This window comes from Monodelphis domestica, chromosome 5, assembly GCF_027887165.1.
Source record: "Monodelphis domestica isolate mMonDom1 chromosome 5, mMonDom1.pri, whole genome shotgun sequence".
In the NCBI taxonomy this organism is placed as follows: domain Eukaryota; kingdom Metazoa; phylum Chordata; class Mammalia; order Didelphimorphia; family Didelphidae; genus Monodelphis; species Monodelphis domestica.
The window spans coordinates 6,005,247-6,028,278 of record NC_077231.1 but is presented as its reverse complement, the minus strand read 5'-3'; the positions used below and the strand labels follow the sequence as shown (position 1 = coordinate 6,028,278).

General features: G+C 51.2%; 1 protein-coding gene across 5 annotated transcripts in view; it reads left to right on the top strand.

Moving 5' to 3' along the window:
• Window positions 1-23,032, top strand: part of SHANK3 (SH3 and multiple ankyrin repeat domains 3) — a 69,278-nt gene that overhangs the window by 15,960 nt on the left and 30,286 nt on the right. For 3 of the 5 annotated variants that reach the window (XM_056797502.1, XM_056797503.1, XM_056797508.1), the window contains exons 13-19: window positions 883-996; window positions 6,571-6,646; window positions 6,934-7,016; window positions 9,224-9,348; window positions 11,357-11,489; window positions 12,772-12,852; window positions 20,006-20,029. In XM_056797502.1, coding sequence (XP_056653480.1) covers window positions 883-996; window positions 6,571-6,646; window positions 6,934-7,016; window positions 9,224-9,348; window positions 11,357-11,489; window positions 12,772-12,852; window positions 20,006-20,029 — 636 coding nt within the window. The remainder of the gene's footprint in view (window positions 1-882; window positions 997-6,570; window positions 6,647-6,933; window positions 7,017-9,223; window positions 9,349-11,356; window positions 11,490-12,771; window positions 12,853-20,005; window positions 20,030-23,032) is intronic. The other 2 variants (XM_056797507.1, XM_056797506.1) reach the window with 1 other exon arrangement.

Below are 23,032 nucleotides of genomic sequence, written 5' to 3'. Positions count from 1 at the left end.
TTTGGACGCATTCAATAATCCCTGTGTCACTCTGAGCAGAGTCCTTTCCCTAGAGAGGCTTCCCTGTAGCCTGCCTTACAGTATATATCTATATATATATATATACACACACACATCTCTATTCCATATGTATAGGGGGCTCTCTGCCTCAGGGGAGTTCCCTGGGCACAGTAATAAGGGGTCCATGAGTCACAATGAGTTTTCTTACTGTAGCCTTTGCTCTTTAGCCATATCTCAGAGCTCTGGCTTGCAACTCTGTCCTACCTTCTGGTGCCTCCAGGCCTTGGGAGTCTGGGTCAGGCAGAAGGCCTGAGCCTCTGGCTCCTTCCAGGTGCAGCTGAGTTCCTGGCTTCATCCCCTGGGGGTGGGGGTGGGATTGAGGAGAAGGAGACTTTCTGGAGAAGATGAGAGAGGGAGTGAGATGGAGAAGGAAGGATGGGAATGAGGGACATGGCAAGGTTTCCTTTTACTCTGTTTCTCCCCATGGTTTGCCTCTCCTCCTCTGTCTCTGTCTGGCTGTCTCTTGTTTTCTCTCCATCTGTCTTTCCATTTTCCTCTGTCTCTCCCTCCCAGGCTTTGCCTTTTCCTGTTTTTGGATTTCTCTTCCCTTCTTTCTGCATCCTTTTGCTCTTTCTTTCTCCTCCTTTACCTCTTCCTCTGTCTCTCTCCCCCTCCCCCCACTTGTTCATTCTGTTTGGTTTCCATCTGTTCTTTCCCCCTCTCCCAGTGTCTGGTCCCAAATTGTCCAAGGGCCAGAGCCGCAGGAGAGGGATGGGAGGGGACTCTGGGAAAGAAGGGAGCCAGAGAGAGCTGGGAACCAGAGAAGAGGAGAGGCCAGGTCCCGTGTGATGCATCTGTCTGTCCATGTGTCTGTTCTCCCAGTGCTCAGCATCGGGGAGGGCGGTTTCTGGGAGGGAACGGTGAAAGGCCGCACAGGCTGGTTCCCAGCTGACTGCGTGGAGGAGGTCCAGATGCGGCAGTATGACACACGACATGGTGAGTGACCACTAACCACTGCCCTCCACATAGACCCTGCCCTTATTCCCTGGGAGGCACATGCCCAGGTTCTCTGAGGCATAGATGAGCACTCCAGAGGCACACACAAATACACACCTGTGCTGTGTGCCCCACCACATTCACATGGACACACACCATCCACAGTGTGCCACACACACACACGTGTGTTCACATGCTCTACATGCCAGGACACAGCCATATGGACATACATGCAGCGTATGCTGGAAACACTTCACTCACGTGTGCACATACAGGTGCTTGGGGGAGAAACTCCTGCCTAAGCAAGTGACAGGGGAAGGGAGGGAGGAGAGGAAGGAGGGAGGTCACTGTAGGACAAGAGGCGTCTTTCCAAATGGACAGATTGCCCAAGCGAGCAGAGCAGGGAAGCCCACAGAGCATGGCCAGTTGGGGCACAGGAGAAATTAGGCCAGAGTCTGGGAGGAGCAGCCTGTGGGCGGCCTCTAAGCCCGGGAGAGGCCTTGGTACCTCAGAGAGGGAGGGGCCTGCTACGTGCAGGGAGGAGATGAGGAGGAGAGAGCAGCAGGGATGAAGGCGGAATCCTGTGCTGGGGCCCATCTGGAGAAGGTGCTGCCTGGGAGGCTGGCTCCCTTTTACACTGTAGTAAATAAATGCAGAGGATGCTTTATAGCCAATGGACACAGAGGATATAAAAGGGGAGATGGATTGGACCTGGCCAGCCCCAGAGGCCCCAAGACTCAAGCCTGGCTCTGCCACTTCCCATGAGTGTGACCTTGGGCAAGTCATTCAACCTCTGGGCCTCAGTTTCCTCAACTGTAAAAAGTTGGAGGTGGATTCAGTGGTCTCTGAAGATCCTCCTAGATCTAAATCCTATGATCTCCTGGAAGAATTGTGGGCTCAGAAGGGTTGGCATTGACAGCTGTGAAGGATCACCAGGGGAAAGCTGGATTTGGTTACTGGAATGCAGACTCCATTCTTGCCCATGGCTCTTGGGCCAGAGTACTGGCCTCCTGCTGGTAGGACTCCTGCCTATCCAAAGGCTTCCAGAAGGGGTCCCTGGGAACTACAGATCGGTGAGTCACAGATGGACTATTGGGAGAGCCGTCAGCCAGAGTTGGCTGAAGGATTGGCTGGCTAGGTCTAGTAGGGGGTCTGGGACCTGGGGCTTTGGAGAGGGGGTAAAAGGGTATGTCCATCTATGACACCAGGGAACAGAACTTAATCACATCCAGGATAGCCGAGTTACTGTGGGTCTGGGAGATATTGGAGATTATTGCCTGAGGATGCAGCTTCCAAGCCAGGGAGCCTAGTGGCAGAAATGGCCATTTCTCTTGCTTCTCTGACTGTAACTGCCCTCTAAGGACCTGGGCTGCTGCTAGCCTGCCTTTGACTATTTCCAGAGCAGAGGTGGCCTTTAAGGGGTTGGAGATTGAGCTCCAGAGAGAGAAAGAGACTTGTTCAAGGTTACACAGAAGGGAGCAGAGCTGGGCCATAGCATTTATTAAGTCCCTACTGTGTGCCGGGTCTGGGAAGTGGAAAGAAAAGAACACGAACCTCTGGCTTCAAGGCACTGATACTTCACTGTTGAGGCCATGTGAGTGACTGAAGAGTGGCCGGCAAATTTTACTATAGGAGAGGGAGGGAGAGGGTGCCAAGTCCATTTCCAGGGTGTTGGCACTGCCACAACCAGAGGCCAGGTCAGCCCAGGCAGGCTGGGCACTGTCATCGTAGATGTTGGAGACTACATCCTCCTCCCCTCACAGATATCATGGGATGTCTACCTGGGGCTGTCCTTTAGGGGCAATGTATCAGCCTGAAAGTGCCCTTGTGGGGGGTGGGGGTGGGGTCATTGTAGAGGTCAGGACTGATTGTAATGGTGAGGCATTGGTTTGAAAAGGCAGAGGTCTTAGAGGGTCAGGATCACATCCAAGAAAGTCACCAAAGAGGTGTTGCCAGGGTCTAGGGGTAACACGTATGGTGGCTAAATCCCAATTGGACTTGGGTTCTTGGACCTAGGTGGGGCAGACAGTTCCTAGCTTCCCCTAAGCTCTCTCACTTCTCATAGTGAGAGAAGGAAGTGTTGGAGGAGACACCAAAGCCACATGGGGATAGTATTGGAAACTGTCTTGTTTCCTAGCACAGAGTAGGTGCTTATGGAATCAGAGTGATTAAGTAATTAAGCAGAAAGGGTCAGGACCAAGTCATCATGTCTAGGTTGGCCATTTATGTCAGAGATATGCCCCATTGTCTTCCTCCCTATTCTCTCTCCCTTCCTTCCTTCCTTCCTTCCTTCCTTCCTTCCTTCCTTCCTTCCTTCCTTCCTTCCTTCCTTCCTTCCTTCCTTCCTTCCTTCCTTCCTTCCTTCCTTCCTTCCTTCCTTCCTTCCTTCCTTCCTTCCCTCCCTCCTTCCCTCCTTCCCTCCTTCCCTCCCTCCCTCCCTTCTGTCTTAGAATCAATACTGTCTATCAGTTCTAAGGTGGAAGAAAGAGTGGTTAAGGCCAGGCAATGGGGGTAAGTGACTTCCCAGGGTCACATAGCCAGGTTCTGAGGTCAGATTTTAACCCACAGCCTCCCATCTTTGGACCAGTCTCTTAATCCACTGTGCCATCTAGTTGCCCCCACCCATTCACTTTCTGGGGGTGCCACTATGGTCAAGCAACAAAGATGTTTTAACCCATGGGCCCAGCCCTGGAGGGGTAGGGTCTAGACAGAGGGAAGGATATAGAAAGAAGGAGGCATGTGAGTTTGCGCTAGCTAGGTGCCAAGGGAAGGTTGCTGATGGTATATAGACTTGGTCCTGGGTCCTAGGCCTTTAGGTTGACTGAATGAAGTTCTCAGAAAAGGCTTCAAGGTGGACTTAGACCCTGAGCAGAAACTTGGAGGAAGGGAATAATGGAAAGGAAGTTGGGGGGATGTGCTCACAGGGGACTGAAGGCTTTGAATGTCACCATAAAGTGTTTGCCATTTCTTGGGTATAGCTCATTTAGCTCATCATCTGGAGGTCTCTTTGGAGAGATGGCTTCCACTTGTTCTGCTTGCCCCAGAGGGCAGATCAAGGAGCTACTCACTGCTGGCAAGGGATTCTGGGTGGAATGTCCTTTGGGCTGATGGCTGCTGAGGGAAGCCTCTTTCTCTTGGGATGTCTGTGATTTTGTGGAACAGAGAGCAGTGGGGTGAGAGTTGGACTACCACAGTAACTTTATTGGCCTGGATGGGATGGAGCAAAGGGACAGTTTCTGGAGAACTAACTAGTCAGGAAGCTTTTGGAATTAGGAAACCTGGATTTCATTTTTACAAGGGAAGAAACTGAGGCCAGGCCCACAGAGGGGGAGATTGTAATTCAGTCAATCAGTAGCATCGATATCTTGGACCATTTGGGGTTTTCTTGGCAAATGAACTGGAATGATTTGCCATCTCTTTCTCCTGCTCACTTTACAAATGAGGAAACTGAGACCAACAGGGTTAAGTGAATTGCCAGGATTATATGGCTACTAAGGGTCTAAGACTGTCCTTGAACTCAGGTCTTCCTGACTCATGGTGTCATCTGTAGACCCCAGAGAGGGGAGAGCAGCATGGCCAAGAAGTGGTGGGCCCGATTCTGAAACCCAGATTGAAACCCAGATGTTCTGACCCAAAGGCCAGTGCTCTTCCCTCTCTAGATGTGACAAGTGAGCCCTGGAGGGAGGGCATGGAGGCCAGGGAAGAGCATGAGGACTTTGTGAGAGAGTCAGCAGGGGGTGGGGTTCATAGGACTTAAGTCAACTCAATGGACATTTATTAATCAACTACTGTTTACAAAGCCCTTGAGGAGCTTGAGAAGAACTGAGACATATAACTAGGATATACATTAGCAGATGATTAAGTATGTCCGGAAAGGCTACACAGAGGGATTCTGAGGGAAGAAGCATCTTCATCAGAGGGATGGAGGAGGGTGTTCTGGTGGAGACAGCAGTGGAGTGGAGTCTTCAGAGCCGAGAAGTGGGGTAGGCACATATGGAAGGAGAATATGGTTTATGCAAGAAGGGGGAAGAAGACAGGATGAACCCTGGGAGGCCAAGGCAAAGCATGTACAAAATGAAATAAAATGGGTCAAATCTGGAGCCAGATACTTCCTAGCTGTGTGACCCCGGGCAAGTCACTTACCCCCAGTTGCCTAGCCCTTACCTCTTTTCTGTCTTGGAGTGGACACAGCATCAGTTCTAAGACAGAAGGTAAGGGTTTAAAAAAAAAAAGAAAGAAAGAAGCTTGGGAAGGTCAGATGGAGCCAAGTAGTAGAATCAATCAATTAAGAAGCATTTATTAAGCACCTACTCTGTGGCAAGTTGTGTGTTATATCTTCAGGCACAACAGAAGAATGAATAATTTTCTCCTCTTGGGGATTCTCATTCTAATGGAGAAGGCCTAGAATATCAAGCTAAGGAATCTCTATTGAATTCTACAGGCAGTGGAGAGTCAGGAAGGGTTTGGAGCACAGGATTGATGTTGAGAGCTGGGCTGGGCATTAAGATGACTGTGGCAGCTTATGAGGAATTGAAGGGAGAGCAGGCTGGAGGCAAAGGCCAGTTAGAAGGCTGTTGCCATATGGAGAAGGTTAGAAAAAATCTGGAGCCTGGCACCCAACTGGAGGTGGGAGAGTGGAGGAGGGAAGAGATGAGGGTCAGCCTAGCAGCACCTTTTCTGGGTGGCAGAAGCAAAAGGAAAACAGCCCTTGCTTTCAAGTGACTTCCCTTCTATGGCTGGGAGCCCAGGCCTGAGGAAGGCTGATGGAAGCTGCTGTTGTTGCTGCCTCTGCTCTTGCCAATGAGTGGAAGGTGGGTGGGCAGGTGGGGGCCCGGGGCCTCTGGAGTGCATTGTGCCTGGAAGAAGCCAGAAGCTGGGCCTCAGGTAAGTATTCTCCCACAGAAAGAACCTGAGGCCCCTTGGACATGTGATAGTTACTGGGCGGGGCTGGCGACTCCACGACACTGTGTGCTTTGGGGAGAGCTGAGATGAGGAAGACCCAGCTCCTGCCCGCAGGGAACTTCCACTCTTCCTGAGGAATTTGGGCTGATGGAGAATCAGAGACCCTGGAGGCAGATCCCCTCTTTTCAGAGGAGCCCACTGAGGCTCAGAGGAGTTAAGACTTGTTGAAAGTCATGCATCTGAGAGGCAGAGCCAGGGCTTTCCGTCAGGCTAATAGGGCAGCTCAGGCATAAGTCCCCAACAAAGCTCAGATACACAGACACAGACACAGACACACAGACACACACACACACAGACACACAGACACACACACACACACACACACACACACACACACACAGAGACTCCCGGAGTATATCTATCTCGGTCTGCCCTTGGTTGCTCTGCTCCTGGGACCTTAGCTCCTCCCTCCTCCTGACTCTGGGATCTTAGCCTCTCTGGGCCCAGGTGCACCCACCCCTGTGGCCATAGAACCTCACCTCCTGCATGTGCCAGACTCTTCCCCTTGGTCAGGGATTGAGAGGAGGGTTCCTGGGAGCAGATTCTGCTGGGGAGGGACGGGGGGAGGGGAAGGAGATTCCCTCCAGCCCCTGAAAGTTCCCCCTCCCCCAGAAACACGTGAGGACCGAACCAAGCGCCTTTTCCGACACTATACTGTGGGCTCTTACGACAGCCTCACCTCACACAGGTATGGAGCTGGGATGGGGGAGGGGCCCAGGGGCATGGGCCAGGAGAGGGGGAGATGGAAGAATGGGAGTTGGAGGTTGGGGGCCAAGGTGCTGACCCTCCCCGTCCCCCATGCTTGGACCACCTTCCCCACCTTTCTGCTCCCCAGGAGACACGCCTTCCATAGGACACACTAAAGCATCTCCCACATTGTCCACTGGGGGGCAGTCACAAGTTGGGGGGGGTTAGAGCCTGGGAGGACCCGGGCTGAGAAAGCTCCCCCTCCTCCTTTTCCTCCCTTCCCCCCAGTGACTACGTCATTGAAGACAAGGTGGCTGTCCTGCAGAAACGGGAGCAGGAAGGTTTTGGCTTTGTCCTTCGGGGAGCCAAAGGTAACTGAGGAGGGTGAGGGATCTGTGGAGGCAGGGGACAGGAAAAGGGTCAGTTGTGGAGGAAGCTGGAAGGAAAGGAGAGAGGAGAAACTGGGGAGCTGGAGGAGTGGGGAGGAAAATGTGGAGGGTTGGGGAGCCCAGAACAGGGATACTCGGAGGGGAAAGGGGGCACACACACAGAGTGCAGGGGACACAGATAGTTCTTGAGGAGGAGAGGGGATGTGCAGAGAGAAGGCAGTGGTCCCAGATGGGGAGGGAGTGGGAGATCTGATGTAGAAGAGACTTGGGAGTAGCACTGGGTAGCGCTGGTTCTGCCCCAGCCCAGTGGCCCTGGCACAGGCAGGCCCTAGGGAAGGTCATGTTCTTTCTTGTCCCCAAAGTGACCACTTAGAAGGAACTTCCTGGCCTAGTTTGGAGCCAGCCTCTAGTTGTGGTCTCTCCCTCTTCCCTTAGCAGCTTCTCACAAGCAGGAACTCTGGGGTTTTCCAAAGGGTTTTCTTGTAGTGAGGGGCGGGGGGATGTGGTGGTATTGTAGTGGGGAGGGGAAAGGATCCTTGTTAAGGGAGAGTTAGACCAGAGGCCCCCCTCTACCACCCCTTGCCATCTGGGGCTGTCAGTGCTGGACATATCTGAAGCCAGCCCACGACAGACCAGAGGCAGACTGTCTGGCCATGCCCCTGGCATTTGAGGGGCCCAGATTCTGCTCCGGTCTCCCCTGTTCTCTGCCTTTTCTGGGCTGCAGCAGGAACGTGGCTAAAGCTCAGCCCTAATCCTTCTTTGCTGTTCTCTTATGGCTGTGGAGGGTCCAGGGTGGTGATAAGACTCCTGGGCCAGGGCAGTGGATTTTTCATGGCATCTCCTCCCAGCAATAAAGGCGAGGCCTTGGGAGGTGGTGAGTTCTCCATCACAGTGTCTTCAGGTAGAGGCTGATACCCAGAGTTCTAGAGCTGGAAGGGACCTTAAAGGCTAAATTCAACTCCTTCGGTTTTTTAACAGTAGGGGGAACTGAGACACAGTGATGTTAAGGGACTTATAAGACCATAGGATCCTAATTGGAAGAGGTGGGTTTAAATGTGGCCTCAGATACTTCCTGGCCGTTACTCTGGGCAAGTCCCAGAGTCTAAGACAGAAGGTAAGGGTTTAAAAAAGACTTGGAAGATGCCTTAAAGACCATCAAGTCCATGCCCACATTTTACAAATGAGGAAACTAAGGCCCAGAGAAATAAAGGGTCTTCCTTAGAGCCCCAGGGTTCATCAGTATCAGGTAGGATTCAACACAAGTCCTCTTGACCTAGCCTAGCACCCAGCTGCCCAGCTGGATCTGGACGGACCTCTCAGCCTCTGGCATTCTCTTTTGGAGCTTCCTCTGCTCTTAACCTTGGCAATGGGCCCTCAGCAGCCCCAGCGTTGGCGCCTGGAGAAGACGGGCCAGGAAGGGGCTTCTCCAAAAGCTCCAGAGATTCCCCAGTGGCACGAGAGGTTCTCTAAGGCAATGAAGCGAAGTCCAAACCGATTCAAAAGGGGAAGCGAAGTCCAAACCGATTCAAAAGGGGACAACAGCATGACTCTGGGCTCAAAACCAGCCTCCATGCTTATTACCCAGGAGGCTTTGGGCAAGTAACTTAGCTTCATGAGGCCTCAGTTTTGTCATCTGTAAACTGGAGGTGCTGGACCTAAAGACCCTCTTGCTTGAGATCCATGGAGAGGTTTTCCCCTCTGGAAAGTGAAAGGATTGTACCCTGAGGCCTCCGAGGCCTTTCCCTTTGTTACACTGGATACTTTGTAGAATGGCTGGCTGGCTACGGTGTAGCTGGCTGCAGGGCCACTTTGTAATCAGCTAGAGCTTGAGGGGCCTCTCAGGAGACTCCCAACCCTAACTGTCCCCCTCCCTCCCCGGGAGGGAGCTCGTGTCGAGGAGCTGGGGGGGGGAGTTCCTTCTATCCCCTGCTCCCTCCCCAGCTCTGGGCCCTTTCGGTCTGCACTCCTCATCCCTACTTCCTCGCTCCATGCGCCATGCTTCCTTCTTCCCGCCTGGCACCTCGTGCCCCTGCCCCAGCCCTCTCCTAGATTCCTTTTTCTGACTGATGCGTCAGATGGCCCCTTCTTAAGGCCAGGCCTGGCTGCCCCTTGCCTTTGTGTCCCTTGGTGGAGCCCAGCTTCCGCCTCTCGCTCTGACCTGTAAGTCTCTTCTTTGTGTCTCTCTACAGCAGAGACCCCCATTGAAGAATTCACACCGACCCCAGCCTTCCCGGCTCTCCAGTACTTAGAATCTGTGGATTATGAGGGGGTGGCCTGGAGGGCAGGACTCCGGACTGGAGACTTCCTGATTGAGGTGAGTGTGAGCCCCCTCTTCTCCCCTCCCTTCAGCCACGAAGCACGCCTTAAGCACCTCCTGTGTGCTGCGCCCTGCCGGAGATGCCAAGAGACATACCTGACCCATCAGGGAACAGGACATCTTGTGGACGTCAGGGGTGGGGTGGGGGAGGGAGGGGCCTGGACTTAGGATCATAGGACTCGAAGCTTTGTTCCTTTCTGCCTTGGTGATGCCGCACAAGCCCAGATCTTTCCCCTTCCCGGCCTTCTTTTCCTCCTGTGCAAAATGCACTCCTCCAGGCCCCTTCCTGCTTGAGATCTCGGGATGCTGGGAATGAAACCAAGCCCCAAATGGAACAACTTAAGTACAAAGGAGAGTCATAGGAAAAAAGGACTGAGACCTTGGAGAAAGGACTATTTCCTTGACTGCCCCCCCCACCCCCAACCATCCCTTGTTTCCACTTTCCTCTGACAATCCATCTACCACTGCTATCCCTGGTCTTCACCCCTCCTAACTCTTCTTCTCCTATAGCTTCCCCTAGTTCTTCCACCACTGACCTTACCAGCTCCTCCTAGCACCATTCTAGTCCTCTAAGTGATGGGTGCACAAGATCAAACAGTTAGGCTCAGGATCAGGAAACCCCGAGTTAAAATCCTGCCTCAGATTCTTCTTAGCTGTGTGACCTTGGGCAAGTCACTTAACTTTGGGATTCCTAGTTTCCTTCTCTGTAAAATGGGTATAATAAGAGCACCTACCTCCTAGGATTGTTATAAAGGCTCATATCAGATGATATGTGTAAAGCACTTTGTTTATGTAAACACAAGCTATTATTTTTCTTAAATACCTCCTTAACCCTCTTTCTCCTGGCTTACCCAGCTCTCCCCACTCCTCCAGCATTACCCTAGGTTTACAGTGATGCTTCCCCTCCCTGACCCCAATTCCACCCATGTATCCCTTAGCCCTCATCCTCTCAATTTACCCCTTCCACATCCCCTTAGTCTTTCTCCAGTCCTACCCTTAGCCCTCCTTGCTCTCTAACATTAGCCTAGTCTTTTCCCAACCTAAGCCCCCCTTTGCCACAGTTACTCCCAGTCTTTGCCCATCTCAGACCCATGTCACTGCTCCCAGTTTCCCCCCTTCCCAGTTCCTCTCACCATTATCCTGGTTTTCCCTTCTTCCCAGCCCCAGTAAATGGGTCATCTTAGGTCTCTCTCTCCCCTCCTCCCTCCCTCCCTGTCTGTCTCTGTCTCTCTTTTGAGGCTTTGTGACCTAGTGGCTAGAGTGTGCTGGACTTAGAAGCTGAAAGGCCTGCTTTCAGCTTCTTCTTTAGATACTTCCTAGCTTTGTGACCTTGGGCAAATCACTCAGCCTTTTGGGGCCTCTGTTTCCTAATTTGTTAACAAGTAAGAAGAGAAAAGCTTTGACTACATGGTCTATAAGGTCTTTTCCTATTTGAAATCTCTGCTCCTGGAATGGCCTTCATGCCCCTCCTCTGTCCTTCCCTCTCTCTGCACCCCTTCCATCATGCCTCTAGTCCTTCTCCCTTCTGTCCCTGGATTCCCAAGCTGTTACCCTCTCCACTTAGACCATCTTTTCTTAACCTGGTCCTCCTCCTCCTCTCATCAACCCTTACCCCTCCTGGCACCCCTCTGCCATTACCCTGCTCCTCTCCCCAACCCCCCAGGCCCTCACAACCAAGGCAGATTCCTGGGAGGAGGAAGGAGGTGACAAGGATTGATGCCAAGCTCCACCTCCCCTCCCCCAGGGAGAACAGGCTCATGCTGGGGACTCCCCTGGGGTCAGGTACAGCCCAGAGGGACAGCTCTCTCACCTCCTTGGCAGCTTTAGGGTGAGTGCCCAGTGCCAGGCAGCCTCCCCACACTGCCCCTCAGCCCCTGGGCAGAGATGGGATCCCAGGTGCTCAGCAGCAGGCTGGGAAGGCTAATGGCAAAGGCCGAACTCCCAGCTGGAGAGGTTACCTGTCCCTCTCTTCCTTTCCTCTTTGGGGCGACTACGACACCCACAGGTGAATGGAGTGAATGTGGTGAAGGTGGGACACAAGCAGGTCGTGGCCCTGATCCGCCAGGGAGGGAACCGCCTGCTCATGAAGGTCGTGTCAGTGACAAGGAAGCCGGAGGAAGAGGGGGCCCGTCGGAGAGGTGAGGGGGGCCTGGATCAGGCGAGGGGGGGCAGAGAGACTTGGGGAGCCTAGGGGCTGGAGGTGGAGGAAGGTTGGGGATGGGGAGAGCAGAGAAGGAGCCCAGGGGTGCTGAGCCAAGGAGGGGGATGAGGAGGAAGGCTAAGGGAGCAAGGAGGAGGGGAGCCAGAGGGAAGGAGGCAGGAGAGGAGCCCAGGGGGCTCAGCAGAGGGGAGGGGGACCAAGAGAATGGGAGAGTAAGGAGTGGTGGGAACCTGGGGGGCTGGGAGCAGACTATTGGGCTGAGGTGGTCTGGGAGGAAGGCTTAGGAGTATCTTGGGAAAGGAGAACAAGCTGTAAAGGGGGATGGGACTCAGGGTCTCCCCCCCCCCCCCCCCCCCGTTTCTTTTCCTACATGGCCTCTCCTTGTGTCCCCCCTTCTGGCGTCAGGCTCCCCACCCCAGGGCGGAGGATTGGGGGGGGGGGGTAGGGAGTCTCCGGCAGTGGTGGCAGCTGCCTGGAGGCCTGCGTTGCCGTAGCAACTGTGAGCGTTGAAGCCACCGTATTGTTGGGGGGGGGGGGGGGGAAGGGGAGGAGGCGGTACCTGAAGGGAAGAGGAGAGGCATTTGTTTAGCAGCGCGCTGCATCTCAGGGCCTGGGAGGCTTTTGTAAGGGCCCCTTGGCCTGGCAGGGCAGCCCCAAGTCCTTTGGAATTCCCCACCCCTGGGCTCCTGGCTCCACCCTGCCAACGAAGCTCCTGGTGGGCTGGGCCTGTGGCAGGCTGAAGGGTGGAGCCCTGGCCTCCCTCCAGGGGCAGGTGTAGGCCTTGCAGCAGCTGGGAGCTGGGCCCTGCCTCCACTTCAACCTCTGACCTCAGAGCCCCGATGTCCCCTCTGCCCTGAATACCCTAAGCCACCCTCAGGCCAAGGGAGCCAAGCTGCCAGTGATTTCAGATGCTCAGAGCCTCCGAGGCACCCAGAGTCCCCTGAACCCCACCCAAGCCCCTTGGGGCCCTTGAGCCCTCTGGAGGCTTCAGGACCCCTTGTAGGTGGGCACCCCTCACAGTGCCTGAAAGTCAAGGGTCCAGGACCCCTCTCCCGGCTCCCTGGCGGGTCCCATCCCTCCCAACACCATGAAGAAGTTCGCCTCCAGCCGCAGCCTGAACAAGATTCTGGCTCAGTGTGACTCGTCCTCCCGAGAGTACGAGGAGATTCAGGCTGTGGAACGGAAGTGGCATCTCCACCTGGCCACCCCACGGCTCCTTCTGTTGGACAGGAAGTCCAAGTCGTCCCTCTTCCTTCCAGCCCCTCCGCCCCCCAAGAGGGCACCCAGCACCACACTGACTCTGCGTTCCAAGTCCATGACTGCTGAACTGGAGGAGCTGGGTGAGTGCAGGGGGTGGTGGCCTGGGACCCACTGCCCGGGGTGGGGGTGGGGAGACAGAGGTGGGAATGGATGGGGGAGGGACAGGGATAGGCCAGAGGAGGGGGCTGGATCTGGGGAGCAGGGAGGCTGATCTAGGAGGTGTGAAGGATGGATGTCTGCATGGAAGGCTGGCCTGGGATGGGGATTAATGTGGGAACAGGACAGACCATATGAATTGGGGGGGGGGGCAGAATGAGGCTGAATTTGGAGACAGGGCCAGGCCAGGGGCTGTGGATCTGGGTGGAGAAAGACCCAGGGCATGAGAGGGAACCTGAGGACTGGGATGGATCCGGGGCTGGGGCCGAGTTGGGGCTGGCTATCTGGTAGAGCCAGACCAGGGAACTGGGAACGAATATCAGGGTACAGGGGCAGGCTGTGGGGTAGCTGTGGTGCCAGGGGCAAGCCGAGAGATGGGGGAGAATTTGTATCTGGAGGCAGCCCAAAGGATGGGAATGGATGGGCAGGGGGGCTGGCGAATCGGAGGGATGGAGACAGAACTCGGGAGGGGAAGTAATGTGAGAATGAGAAGTAGGAGCCAGACCAGGAGACCGAGGATCAGTGTGAGGAAAGGGATGGAACCAGGCATGGGAATGGTGAACAGAACAGGGCTGGGCGGAGGGCAGGGGGAAGGATGGAGGTGAGGATGAGGAGTAGCCGGCCCCCTCTGGCTGGCAGAACTTGGGGCTCTGGGCCGACATGCCCTAGGGGGTTAGTTTTAGCCCAATCCAAGGACTGCTTGTTAAGAATGAGAGCTGTCCAGCATTGGGGGAGCTGCCTTAGGAGGTGGTGAGTTCCCGGTTTCTAAGAACTCATCTCTCATGATGAAGTTGTCCTAGGATCAGAGCTTTCAAGCTGGAAGGTCATCAAGCTCCAACCTCTCATTTTAGTTATGGAAACTGAGGTTCAGAGAGGAGGACCTTGGCCCAAGTCACATAGATGCTCCACCAGAGGCCAGGATGTCCCACCCTCCTTATCTGGAGGCGTTGTGAAATGGGATGTGGGGACTCCCAGGCTGAGGATGGATGCAGGCTTGGGCTACTACTCAAAGAGCTGTGTGCAGCATAGGGCCAGAGCTAGGATGGGGAGAAGTGCAACAGGAATGGGAGTGCTGGGTCTGGCCTCAGCATTGGTGGGAGGTGGGGCTCAGCAGAGGCCTCCAGTTTGATATTTGGGAAACCCAAGTAGCATGCATGCGTGAGTGGTGTTTGGGTGCCTGAGCGTCCCTGTCCATGTCTTGGCATCTCCACCTCTGTGTCTCCATTTCCTTGTGTCTCTTTCTGTCTCCCTTGTTCTCTCCTTGTTGCAATCCTCCCTCATCTGTGTCACATAATGGAGGTCTGAGGTTGGAGGTTAGAGGTGAAGACTGTGATTTAGTGACAAGGGATCTGGACTGCTGCTAAGATTCTCTGGGCCTCTGCTTCCTGATCTGTAAAATGGGCACCAGGACTAAAATGCTTCTGAGGACCCTTCTGGCTCTTACTCTCCTCTGTAGTCCTGTGATATATAATCCCTGTGAGGACTGAGGAACTCCAGCCATCAGCCTTTCATTGTTGCTGTTAACTGAGGGGAGAGGTGGCAGCTGGGACCCCAAGGGGCTGTCTGGGGCCAGGGTCTGTGGCTTGATTTTCTCAACCTGCTCCAGGGGCTTGGACTGGGCGGTCTTCATCACTCTGACCAGACTGATACATGGGCCAGTGGTCCATTGTTTCAGTTTCATTGAAGGCCACTTGAGAGACTGTGTCATGGTCCACTCAGAAGGAAGCCTCCTGGCCTCTTCTGAAGGGAAGTGCTTTGGGGTAGGGGATGAGGGATGACCTAGTGAATGATCCTTTATCACTCCAGGGCTGTTTCTTTCTAAAGAGCTTTGCTCAGGACCCTACAAAAGAATTGGGGTTAGCAATGGACTTATATATAACAGATCTCAGATTCTGGGTGCCACAGGAGTGGATGGGGCACTTCACTTTCTTTTTTTTTTAACCTTTACTTTCTGTCTTAGTAACCCTCTAAGATACAAGGGCAAGGGCTAGGCAGAGAGGGTTAAGTGATTTATCGAGGATCACCTAGCTAGGAAGTGTTTGAGGCCAGATTTGAACCCAGGTCCTCCTGACTCCTGACCTGGGATGACTCACTTCTTATAGGGTCATAAGAGTGAAGGGACTTCAGTGTCCAGTGACCCTAACCTCTGTCCAAATTGACTTTTCTCCAGCATCCCTAAGTGGCCCTCTGGCCTACTGGAAGACTGCTGGTAATAGATCTCACTGCTCTTCAAGGCAGTCCATTCCATTTTGGGCCAACAATGATTGTTAGCATATTTTTATTACTTGAAGTCTAAATTGGTCCCTCTGCAACCTATCACTCCTGGTCTTGCCCTCTGGGGCCAAGCAGGATGAATCTAATCCTGCTTCCCATTCCAGCTCTTCAGATACTCAAAGGTTCCCCTGAGTCTTCTGTCTTTCAATCTGAATATCTTCAGGTCCTTCATCCATTAATTAGCACCCAGAGTTCAGAGTCTCTCCAGCATCCTGGTAGTGATCCTCTGGAGGCTTTCTATGAAAAGTCTGAGGAGGGCACCTAACAGAGGTGGTCATGTTGCTTGTGCTAGGTGACAGATTTCTATTTATTCTAATGAATAAAAACATTAATTAAGTACTTCCTATGTGCCAAATACTGAGGATACAAATAGAAAAGTCAAACAGTTCCCATACTGCAGGAGATCCCTTTCTTTCTTTCTTTCTTTCTTTTTTTTTTACAACCTCTTACCTTCCATCTTAGAATCAATACTGTGGTTCCAAGACAGAAAAGTGGTAGGGGCTGGGCAATGAGGGTTAAGTGACTTGCCAAGGATCACACAAATTAGGAAGTGTCTGAGGCCAGAGCTCAGGCTTTGATTTGATCTCAGGACCTCCTGTTGAGCCATCTAGCTACCCCACTGTGGAATTTTCATTCTAATGGAGGAGACAGTCAGCATATAGAGGGATTTCAGATTTAGGGCTGATGGAAAGGCTTTGGGAGCCTTAGGATTCAGTAGCAAAACTGTTGCTTACTGTACCTTGAGCACACATGGGATTTTTCTTGATTGTTCTGGACCCATTGCAGTCCATTTATTCCTGCCCTCCCCCATCTCTACCCCAAACCTTTTCATGGGAACCTTCTGTCCAGCCATTCTATCGAGTATTTAGGAAGTTGATTTTTTGAACCTGTGTCCAACTTGACATTGATCCCTACTGAATTTTATTGTGAGTGATCTTGGGCTAGTGATCCTTATCCTATCTGGGTCTCACTTGTAAAGTGAGTGGGCAAGCAGTATAAGTCTTGTGAAGTCCTTTTAGCTTTAGCTCCTGATTTGATCCTATTAGAAGCTCTTGGGATCATGATTCCTACTTCAGTGGCATATCAGTGATCCCACCCAACTTTCTTCCATCTACAAATCTGACAATAAACAGCTCATCTAGGCCATTATGCAAGTAACTAGTTACCATATCCAAAGGGACCAGGCCAAGAACAGAGGCTTTTGGTTCTCTCTGCACATCACTGCCCGGACATGCTTCAATCCATCAGTCAGCACTTTCTGTCATATTACTCGTGGTGTCCAGGGTTTGCAAAGTGCTTTTCACAGGGGCTGATGAGGAAGGGCATATGAGAAGTAGGATTCCCATTTTTCACGTGGGGAAAATAAGGCATTGAGCAGGGACATACCTTGTCTTGGGCTAGGCAGCTAAATAGAAACTTTAAAGGGAGAGTGAACTTCAGTTTCCTAGATTCCAAATCCAAGTTCTTTTTATTACACTAAGCTTCCTCATTATCTTAGCCACTACTTCTGTCTGCTGGTCAGAATGAAGTGTAGAGTAGCATGGCTTCCCAGCACTTTTTCTCCCTTCTGAGATGAAATGACAAGTTAGGAAAGTCAAAAATTTATCAGCTTGAGAGAAAGGGAGGGGAGAAGAAGTAAAAGGAGATGAAGCTCTCATTGTTTTTGGAGATCTGTAATAACTTTTGATCTGTATCAAATTTGCCATCCATTTCCTCCAGCTGGCCTGGTGGCTTGGAGTTTGCCTGGCCAACTCTTTATCATCTCTCTCTCTGTCTCTCTGTCTCTCTCTCTCTCTGTCTCTCTGTCTCTCTCTCTCTCTCACACACACACACACACACACAGACACACACACAGACACATGCGCATATGTCCCCAGTTGTTAGTATAGCCCCTGTGAAATGGCCTGGTATTTATTTGGTTTATATGTAGTATTTGTTTCTCCTTCTCCAGCACTCAGTCCTTGGTACTGATGAAGCACATAAGAACTGTCAGTTGAGTTTCATCCTCTCAAAGGGTAGGATCTAGTTTCATTTTGACCTTTGTAGCCTTGGCTCTTAGTGCAGTGTGCAAAAGCCCACAGGAGATGCTTAAAATCTCTAGGTCTTAGCATAGGATGCAAAGGCATACAGAAGGTGCTTGACATGTACCCATTGGATTGAAAATCCTATTTCTTATTCTACAAATATTAGTTAAGTGCTTTCTATTTTGCCAGGCAGTGGGGACACCTAGATTAGAAAAGGGTAGTCCAGGAGGCAGCTAGGTGGCTCAGTGGATTGAGATGGGAGATCCTGGGTTCAAATATGACCTCAGACACTTCCTAGATGTGTGGCCCTGAGTAAGTCACTTAGCCCCCATTGCCTAGCCCTTACCAGTCCTGCTTTGGAACCAATACACAGTATTGATAAAAAAAAAGGCAGTAGTCCTTGCTCTCAGAGAGCTTACATTCAAGTGGAGACCACAGGATGTGTGTGTAAAATTAAGGTCTAAGTTAAGGCAGAATGGGATATAGGGCTGAAGGAAGGATCCAGTCTACAGTCTCTGGGAACATGTAAGGAGAAGGAGATAATTTTCAGGTGGTGGGACCAGGAGTGAGCCTTAGGCTGGACCTTCAGAAACTAGAAAGCCTTGAACAGTGGAAAGAAGGAGGCAGAGGAAGCATCTTCTGCCTCTCCTTTGGCAATGGAAGTGATCCTGAGTGTGGAGCAGCTGCCAGGTCTCACTATGTGATTGGCTGTGTTCACATGGGTATCATGTGCTAATTTATGCCTGTGTCCTTGTATGGGTCCAAGTATGTCCGAAGGTGATGTCTCTGTGTCTGCTGTGTGACTGTGATTGGTGTGGGGTAGTAGACTGGACTTAGAGTCAGGAGCTTGGGTTCAATTCTGCTGCAGATGCTAGCAGTGCTATCCTGGAGAAGTCATTGAACCTTTAGAATCAAATTTGCCCTCCCCACTCCACAAGACTGCTGTCAGTAGAGCCTTACAGCATTCTAGCCATGTGAGGTGCCATTCTTTCCTTGGATGTGAAGTTTTCAGGGAAGAAAGAGTTTGGGTGGGTCAGGTCAGCCAACCAGGTGCTTACGGCTGAAGAGAAGTCAAAGATGAAGCCTTCCCAAAGACCTCTTGGCTTGGTGATTTGTTCCTGGTGACTGAGAGAGAAGCAAATTCAAGAAACCCAATTTCATGGAGTTAAGGAAAGAGCAGGTGGAGGCAATGGTAGAGGCAGCCTTTCTAGAAGGTCAGCTGTGAAGGGAAGGAGAGAACTTGAGGGATGACCTGGTTGGTGGAAGGCTTGTGAGGGAAGGGAACCTGAAGAGAGAGCAAGATCATGGATGAAGGAAGGACCAAGGAAGGGAAGAGGAGTTGGCTTGAGGAGAAAGATTGTGCTTATCCAGGAGGACCCACACTTCTCCCTCTGAGAGAATTGGCTCTGCACTTAAGCCTACATGACCTTAGGACAGTTCATTAACTTATCTTGAGGTCCAGTTCCCTCCTCTGTAAAATGAGGATGCTGGCTTTGGTGACCCCCAAAGCCTGTGGTGGGTTTAGAATTTTGAGAAGGAGGAGATGCTAAGCCCTAGAAAAGTGACTCCCTGATGAAGACATATTGCCTGGTTTCTGAATTCCAGAGACAAACAACATGGCTGAAGGCTTTTCCATTTGATTTTTAACAAGGAACCTTTGCTTTCCTCTTTGTTGTGTTGGGCCTGTGCCTGCCTGAGCCCCCAGCTTTTCTCAGGCCTTCACCTGGGTCTGCTGTGCTAGTCCAGGGAAAATGGGTGATAACTTGCCTCCTTTTGCTCCCCATCTGCCCTGTCACCTTGATTTCCCTGTCGAGTCTCACCTCTCAGGGAAATCTTTGACATGTCCTCATGCCTTCAGAGCTCTCTGGGATTCTTTTTCCAATCAGGAAATGGTTCCCTTGGCTGCTGTGCTTCTGCTTGCTTTTGTGTAAAGTTACTGGGTGCAGAATACTAAAGATGATTCATTAACCAGGCTGAGGGCTTCCCTGCCAAATTTGCTTCTTAAAGGAGATTTTCCTTTTTTTCTTTTAAAATATTTTAAAAGCCTCTAGTTGTAGAGGGGTGGCAGAGTACTTTCTTTACAGTTTGTGCATATGGGTGTGTTCGTATATGTGAGTATGTGTGTGGGTGTGCAACTCTTCATTGTTTACTCCTGGAGTGGTTTACTCCTACCCCTCCTCATTTAGGGTGCTTCCTGAATCTCTGAAGCCCCCTCTGCCCACAGTCTGGGATGGGGAACTCTAGGACCAAAGGGTTGAAGGATGAGCTGTTGGAGGAGAGCTGGAGAGCTGAAAGATGAGGGCAGATGGGTAGGAGATGGGATGGAGTGCTAAAGGATTGGGGATGGAATTCCGAGGAATGAGGTGAAGAAGAGGGGGGCTGGCTGCTAAAAGGAAGGGGATAGGGTCCTATAGGAGGGGCTATAGGGTGCTAAAGGATAGGGAATGAAATTCTGGGGGATTGGATGCTAGAAGAGGGGGTAAATGGTTGCTAAACAAAGAGGGATGGGGTGCTATAAGAGGGGGTATAGGGTGCTAAAGGAAAAAGGATAGGGAAAGAAATTCTGGGGCATGGGGTACTAAAGGAGGGGGAAATGGGGTCTATAAGAAAGGGGATAAGATGTTGAAAGGGAGTTTGGGGATTGGGGGCAGAAGTACAAAAAGAAGGGGGCATGGAATTGGGCAGCACATTAAGGATGGGGAATAATGGGCTGGGGTGTCCCAAGGGACCAAGGGAAGAAGATTGCCTCTCATCCCCTGTACTGTTTCTTGATTCCAAGCCTCAATTCGGAGGAGGAAAGGGGGTGAGTCACCTGCTTGTAAGGAACCCATGGCCCTCCTGGGCTTGCAGCTATCCCTACCCAGATACCCTTTACCATCTTTCCACCATCCTCACATCATCCCCATACTACCTCTCCTTTCCCCTGAGGTCTATATTGTGTTACCACTTCCTTCCCCCTATCCTCAGTTCCTTTTGTGGAAAACTCTAGGGCTTTTTTTGGTTTTTCTTTTGAAAGCATCCTTAGGCTAGATTCTAGACCCATCCCCTCTCAGCTGTCCTTTTGTTCTGGTTCCTCCTGCCCTCTCCCGAGGAGATGAGATAACTATTTCCAGTCCTTCTGGGGGTTAATATGAAGACTTTCAGGCAGTCTAAAGACAAGAGGCTCACACTACAATGAGGGAAATTTAGGAAGGATAGAAGGAAAGATTGTTGAGCATTGTGATCCTCATAACCTGCCTGGTAGAAACAGATGAGAAAGTCTTTTAAAGTTGAAAGGAAGCTTAGAGGCCATCAAGCCCAGCCCTCTCATTTTATAGAGGGGAAGAGAAAGGACTTGTCTAAGGTGACACAGTTAATTTATTGAAGAACTGAGATCAGAACTGAATTCCAGACCAGTGACCTTTCAATGTAAAATGTAAAATGAATTAGAGAGGACAGTTTCTGGAAGGATCTGAGATGTGGAGGTGTCATCTAGCCTCTGCTTCAATACTTTTCATGACACAGGGCTCACTACCTATGAAATAAAACCCCGAGCTATCATTGGACAGCTTTTGTTTTACTTATATTTAGCCCAAATCTGCCCCTTCATTCTTCTGTTCTTGGCTCTTCATTTTATGGCCAAGCAGAACAAGGCTAATCTCTCTAACAGACTTTCAGTATTTGGAAACAACCATGACTTCCTTGTTTAGTCTTTTCTTCTCTAGGCTAAATGCCTCTAGTTCCTTCCACCATTTTGCTCACCAACTCTGGCCATGTTCCAGATCACCAGAATCCTTTAAAAACAATTCCGCCCCCAGAACTGAGCACAATATTCCTTCAGTATGGTCTGACCAAACACACAGGACCAAAGTTGTTGATGGGACCTAAGATCAAGTCAGTTTGGGATCTGTTTGTTTGTTTGGCTACCATGTTGCACTGATGACAGTAACTTCTCAAACCTTTAATCTATGGAGTTTTGTCTAATTCCGTCCCCATTTTTGTATTTGTGCAATTGATTTTTGCTTCCAAAGTGGAGTTCTTTGCATTTATCTCAGTTATATTTCATCCTGTTGCTTCTGTCTTGTCATTCATATCCGTGAGGGTCTTTTCTTTGGAAATGGGAGCTCTCCCACTCTTCTTTGGCTACCATCTTTAAATTGAGAATACCACTTACACCTTCATCTAAGCCATGAATGAGCCTTTTGAGTAGTGAAAGGGCAAGAACACTCCACTTGAACTTTCCTGACACCTTTTCCGTAATTATGGCTCTTTGGATTTGGCCGTGCAGTCAGTTCAGAACCCACCTAATTGTACAGCCATTCAGCCGGAATTTTCCATCCTGTTCACATGGGTATTGTGAGAGACTGTCAGCTGCTTTGCTGAAATGCAGGCAGCCTCTGCCTACAGCCCTTCCTCGATTTTGTAACTGCCCCAAAAGGGCATGATGTTAGTGTGGCTTTTGGAGGACCCCGTGCTATCTCTCTGTGATTGCTGTTTTCCTTTCCTGACTAATCCTTTTAATGTCCTAATGCATTCTAACATTTTGCCAGGGGTAGGTGTCAAGCTCTCAAGCCTATAGTTAGCAGACAACATTCTCCTTGCCCATTTGAAGAGCAGGTGAACATCTGGCCATCTTAAGCCCTGTGGCACCTGTCTCCACTTTGTTATTTCCCAGAGGTTCCTGACCCTGTGTCCAAAAGCCTTTCTACAAAGTGTTTGAGGCCCCCAGCATTGGGCCCTGAGTCTGAATAGCTGAATTCTGGGTACCTCCTCCCACCAAGGAGTAAGCCTCCTATGCCTCAGTCTCCCTCTGTGTGTGTGTATGTGTGTGTGTGCACGCACGCGCACGTATGTGTATGTGTATTGTAATTTTGTGCCTCTTGTTCCATAACTCCAACTTCCAAAAGGGAGTCTGGGTGCCTTTGTCCCTGGAGCCCTGATGAGCATTCACCAGGTGGTGGGAAGGAGAGGCATGACCTAAGCCCTTCCGGGGCTATTTTCCTTAGAGGTCATTTGTTCATTCATTCGCTGTCATTCACTGAGTTATCTTTCTCAAGCACCTGCTTTTTGCAGAGCTCTGTCTGAGACACTAAGGGAGATGCAAAGACAGACATATGAGCAAGGGTAGCACACAGCTTCATGAGGGAGGTAAGACCCGTGGAGGAACAGCTCAGTATCAGGATAGGTTGTAATATGGGCTAAAACATGGACCAGGACTCTGAGGGAGGATGAGCTGTTAGGAGCGCAGAGGGGTGAGAGGGCTGACAATGTGGGCTTTTGGGAAAAGGTAGAACCTACCTGCAGGATAGGTAGGGTTCAGGCCAGTGGGCCTCTGCCCCAATCCTTTGTGGACCCTCATGTTGCCCATTCTCCTGGCATCTGCCATTCCATCCAGTAGCCAGGCATCCTCCCACCTCCCACATCCCACTGTTTGGACTCAGGTTTCCCCAGAGAAGGTGTGTAGAGGAAATTGGAGTTTTCTGAGCACCATCTGTTGACAGAGACATGCAAGGCACCCAGGAAAGCCATGCCAGCTGTCAGAAGCCTTGTCCTTTCTTCTTGTCTAGGTATCTTGTGGCTGGCTTTCTCCACAGGAGAGGACATAAGGATTGGCATCTTCCGTGTTCTCGTTAGTCTGTGATTTTTGAATCAAAGTCAGAGCCAAAGACTTAGGGTGGGAAGGAACCTCAGTGGGATCATGGCTTAGAGCCAGAAGGGACCCTTGAGGTCATCAGATCCAATCCCCTCATTTTGTAGATGAGGAAACTGAGGCCCCAAGATGGGAAGGGACACACTGTGTTCTATGGCCACATAGCTAGGAAGGATG